Genomic DNA, 9,463 nt, shown 5'->3' on the forward strand with positions numbered 1-9,463 from the left:
GAGAGAGAGAGAAGAACCAAGGAGAACAATGCCTACCCCCAAATCCTTGGTTTTCTGATGTTTCTTCGTAGAGAAAAGTATATCTGTACAATAAAAGAAAATGGAACATTTTCAGACGTATGCGAATTTACAAAAGACGANCTGCTGTATTCTCGGTAGTTGAATTAGTCTCAATGGGTTTCGAGTTTCCGTTGTCGTCCCCATCACTGTCGGAGAATACATCATCGTCTTTGTTCTGATCAGACTGGAGTTTGCTGGAATCAGCTTCAGAACTACTTTGAGATGGTTGTTGGGATGAGTCAGATTTGGGCTTCGTTGGTTGAGAATTGTCGGATTCTATCATTACGATCTCAACATGGAAGCCCGGTGCAGGCAGTTTTCTCTGCAAAAACCGTCAAGGGATCAGGTCTAAAGGAAAGCAACCAGGTTTGCATCTTAGATCATCAAGGTTATGAGCATCTCGTTTACCTTTTCAAAGCCATCAAAGTCACTACCTTTCAGCATTGTTCTGTTATCAGTCAGTGTAGTATTTAGCCAACTGAGTTCAGAGACAGTAAAAGTTAGTGATTTTTTGCGATTTGGAAGATGTCTGTGAAGGAAGAGAGGGTATACCAGTAGAAATCTCCATCACTATCGTGAAAGTGGATTTTGAAGTCGCCGGCTAATTCTGTTAGACCAGCTTCACCAGGTATTGCAAAGACAACAACTCCTTTTTTGGGTGCCTTTATCCAAAAATCTTCAGGCTACACAGCCCAAAAACACAAGTTTAAATGTCAAGACGAGTTGTGGTTATGTAAAAAATAACATCAGACGACAGAGAGAGAGAGAGAGAGAGAGAAGAACCAAGGAGAACAATGCCTACCCCCAAATCCTTGGTTTTCTGATGTTTCTTCGTAGAGAAAAGTATATCTGTACAATAAAAGAAAATGGAACATTTTCAGACGTATGCGAATTTACAAAAGACGAGAAGAAATTAGGTCTTCACCAGTGTGGTTGGAGATCGTAATGGCAGGTCTAATCCAGTAAGGGCAGTTGATTAGGCGAAACCCTCTGAGCATGCATCTGCATAAATGTTTGTTCTCTGGTTAGGGATATATGAATACCACTACAAATCAAACTATCTGATTGGTGAGATACGTCTGAAGCCTACCTTTGTTCGGGTGGAACTTTCCCGTCAAATTGATTTTGAACACGTTCGTAGTACTTGACATATCGCTGAAGGAAACACGAAAGCTCGCTTAATAGGATGAGGGAGAATCGAATAAGCACATTAAAAAGAGAGGTTTGAANACCTTTCAGCATTGTTCTGTTATCAGTCAGTGTAGTATTTAGCCAACTGAGTTCAGAGACAGTAAAAGTTAGTGATTTTTTGCGATTTGGAAGATGTCTGTGAAGGAAGAGAGGGTATACCAGTAGAAATCTCCATCACTATCGTGAAAGTGGATTTTGAAGTCGCCGGCTAATTCTGTTAGACCAGCTTCACCAGGTATTGCAAAGACAACAACTCCTTTTTTGGGTGCCTTTATCCAAAAATCTTCAGGCTACACAGCCCAAAAACACAAGTTTAAATGTCAAGACGAGTTGTGGTTATGTAAAAAATAACATCAGACGACAGAGAGAGAGAGAGAGAGAGAGAAGAACCAAGGAGAACAATGCCTACCCCCAAATCCTTGGTTTTCTGATGTTTCTTCGTAGAGAAAAGTATATCTGTACAATAAAAGAAAATGGAACATTTTCAGACGTATGCGAATTTACAAAAGACGAGAAGAAATTAGGTCTTCACCAGTGTGGTTGGAGATCGTAATGGCAGGTCTAATCCAGTAAGGGCAGTTGATTAGGCGAAACCCTCTGAGCATGCATCTGCATAAATGTTTGTTCTCTGGTTAGGGATATATGAATACCACTACAAATCAAACTATCTGATTGGTGAGATACGTCTGAAGCCTACCTTTGTTCGGGTGGAACTTTCCCGTCAAATTGATTTTGAACACGTTCGTAGTACTTGACATATCGCTGAAGGAAACACGAAAGCTCGCTTAATAGGATGAGGGAGAATCGAATAAGCACATTAAAAAGAGAGGTTTGAACTCAGAACTTACAATCTGACTTGGGAGAACGAGAGCTTTCCCATCAAGACATCTCTTTTGGTTATAGTAATCAATAGCCTCCTCAGCTGTAGGAAAGAACTGCAATGGAGTTATCAATCAGATCAGTCACAGAAGACATACAGAGAAGGAACGAGTGCATCGGCCAAGACTTTTGCTACATTAAAGTCTCACCTTGAGATATAGAAGAAGACAGCAANACAACAACTCCTTTTTTGGGTGCCTTTATCCAAAAATCTTCAGGCTACACAGCCCAAAAACACAAGTTTAAATGTCAAGACGAGTTGTGGTTATGTAAAAAATAACATCAGACGACAGAGAGAGAGAGAGAGAGAGAGAAGAACCAAGGAGAACAATGCCTACCCCCAAATCCTTGGTTTTCTGATGTTTCTTCGTAGAGAAAAGTATATCTGTACAATAAAAGAAAATGGAACATTTTCAGACGTATGCGAATTTACAAAAGACGAGAAGAAATTAGGTCTTCACCAGTGTGGTTGGAGATCGTAATGGCAGGTCTAATCCAGTAAGGGCAGTTGATTAGGCGAAACCCTCTGAGCATGCATCTGCATAAATGTTTGTTCTCTGGTTAGGGATATATGAATACCACTACAAATCAAACTATCTGATTGGTGAGATACGTCTGAAGCCTACCTTTGTTCGGGTGGAACTTTCCCGTCAAATTGATTTTGAACACGTTCGTAGTACTTGACATATCGCTGAAGGAAACACGAAAGCTCGCTTAATAGGATGAGGGAGAATCGAATAAGCACATTAAAAAGAGAGGTTTGAACTCAGAACTTACAATCTGACTTGGGAGAACGAGAGCTTTCCCATCAAGACATCTCTTTTGGTTATAGTAATCAATAGCCTCCTCAGCTGTAGGAAAGAACTGCAATGGAGTTATCAATCAGATCAGTCACAGAAGACATACAGAGAAGGAACGAGTGCATCGGCCAAGACTTTTGCTACATTAAAGTCTCACCTTGAGATATAGAAGAAGACAGCAAATCATTAATCCGGTTCTTGCCATTCCAGCTTTACAATGAACTACCACTACATTTTGGATATCTTCCTTCAACCATGTGTATGCACTTTGACAAAATGATGGTATCAATTGGATAGGAGGACAGTTATGGTCATCAAATGGGAAAGATGCAACCTGAAGAAAAGGAAAACAAGTGATTAAACAAAAGATGTAAGAGGTCTATAAATACTAGCTTTTAAAACAAGGACAACAACAGAAACTGCCTGCAAGATATCTGGTCTGAGATATCAAGTGCATAGAGTTTGTATATATATATATACCTTCCCCTCAAACCTTGAAGCATCGTACAATCTCTCTGAACAAAGGTTGTAGACCTTATATTTGTCCTGCATATTGGAAACAAGGTTTAAAGATCAGTAACGAGATGATCCAACATAGCCAAGTAACACTATAAGGCAGCCTAATAAAATCCAACTGGTATGATACATATAAGAATTGGTGGAATCGTCAGAAACTCATACAGTTTAAGAGGCTTCCAGTCTGTGTCAATGGTTACCTTGTGATGAGTTTCAAAAAACTTGATCACCTCTTCCATGTGATTACGATATAGTCCCTGGATATGACATTTGTCAATGAGAAACTCAAGTCCGAGAGAAGAAAAGAATTGGCTGGGGAACTTATATTTCAGACCACAAGAAAGCTATTTTACCTCGAAAAATCCAAAAAGACCAGAGCTTATGTCACCAGCTGGGAACCCCATTGCGATTATATTCTCAGTTATATATGTCATATCCAAATCGAATTCTCCCTCCTGGAGAATGGACCAGATGGCAAATGCCATGTAAACAAGTGATGTAAGTGATACTGATCTGGGCACTCATATAAACTAGATTCTAGTCATACATTACAGTAGAAAAGCATGAATAAAAAATATGATTACAACTAGTTTTGGGAAAACATTTTGTGCAAGCCCCTATGAAAGGATAGTGTTACTGAAACAAACTGTTGTGACTATAATGTGCGTCACTACAGTTTCAAGAATCTAACAATACCAAGGGAGACCAAAACTACTATACCTGGTATCTTCTTTTGTTCTGAGAGACAATGTGGCGTGCTTTCACCTGCATTGCTTTTACAGCACCACGAGATGAATCTACCACTGCTTTCGTGAGCGACTCAAAAGCACCACCAACTTGTGTGTTTGGTGCCCTAGGGTCACTGACATCATCTGAACCTTTCGTTGGCAAATGCAGACCAAGTTCAGAGGTAAATCTCGTGAAAGCTGATGACATCCCAGAATCTGCAGCGTTTGGATCTTGCTGCGGGAATTTCAAACTTTTGGCCCAAGAAGAAAGACCAGAAGAAGAAAATATAGATTACGGCGATTCGCGTGGGGAGGAACCTGGCGGGCATGGAACTATATCCACAGTTTTACTCGAAGGTTCAGAGCCATTAGAAAGCATTTGAGTATCAAACTTTACAGTTGAAGCTTCTGTACTAATAGAATCTTTAGGAGCCTCTCCTACAGAGCTCACGGGACCTTCTTCAACACCCATAACATTTTCAGAAGGTGCAGAATTACCAAGAATGGTCACATCTTTCTCAGATACTATAGCTGGAGACTGAGATGAAGAGTCAGCAGGATCAGTTTCCATTTCAGCAGTCCAATGATTAACCTACTTGACGAGCAAAACAAACAACCTAAAAACAAAGAAAAGTTCACGCTTAGCTTCTCATGAAATCAAAACACTACTCCAAATCACCACATTATCCATGTTTGTGTGTACACTACACCACACACGTCTGAATTCGCTAAAGCTATTGGCTAAATTCGCTTCTAGAATCATCTGAAAGAGCACTCACTACGAAAAAATTGCTTCACAGGATGAAGAAGAACCTAAGACCGTACTAGTGCCACATTGCTTTACAATTCGATTATCTAATTTTCACACATCTCACAAAGCCAAATCAATGACGGATTCGAAGAAACAGATCTCAAATTCATAAACAGCGAGTCAAAATTATCAAAGCAGATCAAGAGGCGAAACTACAAAAAAAACTCGAGATTGTTTACCGGAGAATGAGAATGCAGGAAAGATTAGATTCGAGTTCTTGCGTAGCGAAGAAGAGAGTCAATGGAGGAAGCAGATTTTGGGGGTTGATTCAGAGGAGCAGCACCGTACGAATGTTTCCGATGAACGTGCGGAGATCAACGATCATCTCCCCCGCTCTTGCCGGTCAGAATTTTTTGTCCTTCGTTTATTGGGCTGGGCCGTATATGGGCTCGAAATAGATTTTGCTGGAGATTATTTTCTTTATTCAGAATAATATGTAATCACAAACTTTTTTAAAAATAATTACTATCATGACAAAATAATATACCATGGCTTAACCCAAGTGTTACAATATCATTTTATAAGCTTGAATAAAATGTACCACATATAAACACAAAACACAAAACACAAAAAAATCCTTCGAAATTATCAAAACAATGTATAAGGTTAAGAAGGTGGCTTATAATAAGCATATGCAGCGTAAAAGCTTTGAGACAAAGTGAGGACTAGTAGAATAACTGCAGCACAGAAAGAAACAATTGCCCATGGATTATTGAAATACTTATGTTTCAAGGTCGCCCTCCAAGCATTCCACTTATGATCGTAATAACGGTTAACCTCAATCGATAACCGAGATAGATAGCTATCTCCTGTGTCGAATACAACTTCTTGACATAGACGGTTGAAGAGATCCGCGACTTCGGAATCGCTCCCTAGCCAATGTTCGATGATACCGCAGTAGTGTAAGTAGCTAACGTCTTCGTGAGAATCTATTAGATTGTCCATGAAGATTATGTAGGATGTTATGTCATTGGTCGAGTCGATATGACACTGCTCGAAAGCTATAAGATTCAGAAAAAGAGATTTGGTGCCTACAAAATATACAATGAAGGAGGAATTACTAAATTTTGTTGAAGTGTATTTGTTTCTATATAAATTTCATTCCAGTTAGAAGATACTCTATTCCATTGCTTAGATCATTTTGAATTAGTCAGTAGGGGATAACTGATGACATTTGCTTACTTAAGTCATTCCAGCTAGAAAAGTCGAATAAATCAGTCTATATATGTCACACACAAATTGTTATTTTGATAGATGAAAGTATAAAAGAAGAAGAAGGAAATCTAATTTTGGAATTTTAAGTTATCACATAATTCAAAAGTAACATTTTATGCTGCATACCAAATCATGATCCGTAAATAGTATATAATTATTCTTTATCCATCTGCATGCATATATGACATAAAGAACGTGACATGGTAGTAATTGTATGCTGCATATGACATCATGATCCCTAACTAATGTATTCTTTATCAATCGATACAAACGAGAAAGTATCAATTTGATGTGGGATTGATCAATCAAAAAGGTGACAGATGAGAAAATAAAAACTGTATAAAAGCATATGGGGGGCAGGAATTAAAAAGAAGAAAATGCGTAAAACGTGAACATACCGTCATGTATAAGTAGCCTCGGTATTTCTAGATAACCGTTTTTGAATTGAATATCCCAAAACCGGTCGGTTTTTCTTCTCCTGAATTTTATACCGGCTTCTCTTAGCTCCGTCACACAATGTATCAGTTGTTGACGGCGCTTGTCCGCCACGCGAGTGTCACGAGACCATCTCTTTCTTGTTAGCCTTGGCTCCGGTTTAGGACTAGTCCGAAGCAGACTGCGACGGAAAACATCTAAACAGTGCAACTCGCCCATGTCGGCGAATGGGTCAAAGGCTTTATCTCCTGCCAACGAGTTCTCGAGTTTTGACTGGTCCGTTTTAGTCAACGGTTCGTCCGTTGGCATTAGTGGATCAAAGAACCGAATTGCTAATTGTGCCACTAAACCGGTTTGGTTCCGTGTACCAAGCTGTAACTCTAATAACCGGTTTAGAACAAACAAAGGAAGTTGATTTTCTAACATTACCATGTCACGTTGAATCGAATGCATCGATCCTCTCATCGCAAAAACTGGATCATTACGTGCATATCTACACAAACATCAGCGGTTAAGAAGTTATTTGAAAGAACCGGAAATAACCAGCGATTGAAAAATGAGGCTTACCCGAGTTCGGTGAATCCTTCAACAGCTCCTCTGAAGAGCTCAAGAACAAAACAACCATCAAGAACAAGCATTTCGATAAACTCGTTACTGTTCAAACTTAAGGGACCTTCGTAACAAGCTCGAGCCTTTTCCTCTAGCTCTCTCATGGCGTCGAGATACATTTTAATACCTTGGTTCGTACGTTTCAAGACTCTGTTGACCGCACGCCATTTGTGACGGTCCATAGACCGGAGACGTTTCTTACCGTGATGGTACGGACCAAGCGAGACGGTTTGAGGGAAGTAGGATTTGTTGTCGTTTTCTTGAAGGTAATATGGAACTCTGTAGATACAGAGCTTTCCCCATATTGTCGTGTCATCATCTCTGTGTGCTTGTTCGAGCTTGTCTGTAATCGAGATCACCCAATCTTCTCGTGAATCTTTTGGGCTCTCTTTGATCACATCGATCTTACCGGTCTCGGATTGAGTCTGCTCGTGGTTTTGATTGTTTTGGCCTTGATCGGATTTGATAATTTCGGGTAAACCCGGGAGGTACTGATCTTGATTTATCGGTTCGGATTCTTGGTTTTGGGTTTCGAGTTTTTCGCGGATCTTGAGGGTGAGTAAGTACCAGCTCAACATGTCTTTGTAGAAGACGGCCACCATTTTCTTTTGTTGAAAGCTTTTCAGAAAAATGAGAGAGGAAGAGAGAAGCAACTCTATGTGAATGATTTGAAGCTATAATTGGTTACTTATTGTAGTACTCATGGACCCAACTGATCTGTAATGACAACAACCATAATTAGATATTTCTATAACACACACACACATTTACAAATTTGAAAATAAAGTTACAACTAAAAATTAAATACACCATTTCTCTTAACTACTAAAAATACACAAATTAATTGGAATCGTGTGGGTTCAAAAGGAGGTCATGTACGTACTATAGAAAATTTTACTTGGATCAATGTAAAGTTATGAGTAACTATAATAGTGTCAACCTTTTTTTCTTTTTTTTGACATAAAATAAAAATAGTGTAAATGTTTGTTGTCAACTTATAATAAGATAAATATATATCAAGGGTAATAGAAATTTGATATTCACCATTCTATTTGAAAACTAAATACCCTTTTGATGTGTCTGTATTTTATAGGATTTTAACCATAGTTTTTAGGTTAGTTTTGAGTCTTTTATTAAGTCAAAGTGTGCTTTTAGAATCCTTTTAGTCTTTTGTGAGTCTGTACAGGTTCTAGGCTACTTTGGAAGGAAACTGAGTGTTTTGAGGTTGAAAACAAGCATCTGAAGCCAATTTGGTGAAGACTGATCGGACTAGCAAGCAGATGGAGCAAACAGAGAAAAGCATCCAGGATCGGCGGATCCGCATTTGGGATCGACCAGTTCCGTACCCGAAGCAACTTTTCCTTTTTCGTTTTAAACCGACTTTTAGGGTTTTATTTTGATATTTAAGTTAGAGATTCGGCCTCCAGAACAGAGACATAAGCTTTATTTTTCTGAGACTATTCTGTATTGAGAGCAGAGCCGTGCCTACTTGAGAAATTAAGAAACATTCGCCTACGGCCTAATTATATTTCATGTAAAACTGTAAGCACATTTAAACTTTGCTTGCACTAACGTAGGTAAATTTCCATTAATATCTCATGGCTAATCCATAGTTTTCTAGAAAAAAAGGTTTAGTGCATTCTTTTCTTTGTATTTGTCCACTCACTCTTTCATTTTCTTTTATTAAATGGACCTTTTTTTGCTAAATCCTTATCATCTATGTTCTTTTAATGTGTATTTGACAACTTTATAGATACACAAAACTATGTTATATAGAGACCATATATTATATATGGTATTGACTATATGGAAAACTTTTGTTATATTTTTTAGTATATTAACTGAAAAATTTTAAAATAATTTTGCCTATAGCCTTGAAAACTCTAGGCACGGCTCTGATTGAGAGCTAGGAGAGAAGATTCCTAATCTTTCTTTAACACTTTGGAGAAGATTTCTAAACCCTGTTTTCTATTCTTTTGCAATTCAATTATGCTTTCTTCATCTTTTTGGTTTGAGTACGACGAATCCATAACGCGTCCAAGATGGGTAAGAGGTATAATTGCCCAACCATACTAGAAACGCAAGAGGTATAATTGCCAACCATACTAGAAACGCGCACATATGGAGAATATGAGAGTCGTTGGACAAGATAAGATTATTTGTCTTGTCAAATTTGGGTAATTCAAAAGATAAAAAAGCACAAAATAAGAAAAGCTTTT

General features: G+C 38.4%; 2 protein-coding genes across 2 annotated transcripts in view; both read right to left on the bottom strand.

Moving 5' to 3' along the window:
- Positions 1 to 5,290, bottom strand: part of LOC104715496 (phosphatidylinositol 3,4,5-trisphosphate 3-phosphatase and protein-tyrosine-phosphatase PTEN2B) — a 9,017-nt gene extending 3,727 nt beyond the window's left edge. The window contains exons 1-15 of the mRNA XM_019230009.1: positions 5,165 to 5,290; positions 4,167 to 4,791; positions 3,800 to 3,901; positions 3,647 to 3,703; positions 3,411 to 3,476; positions 3,088 to 3,264; positions 2,908 to 2,994; positions 2,757 to 2,821; positions 2,592 to 2,668; positions 2,469 to 2,515; positions 1,411 to 1,541; positions 1,293 to 1,336; positions 469 to 494; positions 139 to 382; positions 37 to 83 (exon numbers count right to left, since the gene is read on the bottom strand). Of these exons, the coding sequence (XP_019085554.1) occupies positions 37 to 83; positions 139 to 382; positions 469 to 494; positions 1,293 to 1,336; positions 1,411 to 1,541; positions 2,469 to 2,515; positions 2,592 to 2,668; positions 2,757 to 2,821; positions 2,908 to 2,994; positions 3,088 to 3,264; positions 3,411 to 3,476; positions 3,647 to 3,703; positions 3,800 to 3,901; positions 4,167 to 4,382 (1,386 nt within the window). The 5' untranslated portion in view covers positions 4,383 to 4,791; positions 5,165 to 5,290. The remainder of the gene's footprint in view (positions 1 to 36; positions 84 to 138; positions 383 to 468; positions 495 to 1,292; positions 1,337 to 1,410; positions 1,542 to 2,468; positions 2,516 to 2,591; positions 2,669 to 2,756; positions 2,822 to 2,907; positions 2,995 to 3,087; positions 3,265 to 3,410; positions 3,477 to 3,646; positions 3,704 to 3,799; positions 3,902 to 4,166; positions 4,792 to 5,164) is intronic.
- On the bottom strand, positions 5,462 to 7,885 carry LOC104711547 (UPF0481 protein At3g47200). Its single transcript, XM_010428252.1, has 3 exons — positions 7,203 to 7,885; positions 6,599 to 7,128; positions 5,462 to 6,016 (listed from the first exon to the last, which is right to left on the bottom strand). Exons 1-3 carry the CDS (start codon positions 7,844 to 7,846, stop codon positions 5,592 to 5,594), a joined length of 1,599 nt encoding a protein of 532 aa, XP_010426554.1. The 5' UTR covers positions 7,847 to 7,885; the 3' UTR covers positions 5,462 to 5,591.

This window comes from Camelina sativa, chromosome 9, assembly GCF_000633955.1.
Source record: "Camelina sativa cultivar DH55 chromosome 9, Cs, whole genome shotgun sequence".
NCBI lineage: Eukaryota > Viridiplantae > Streptophyta > Magnoliopsida > Brassicales > Brassicaceae > Camelina > Camelina sativa.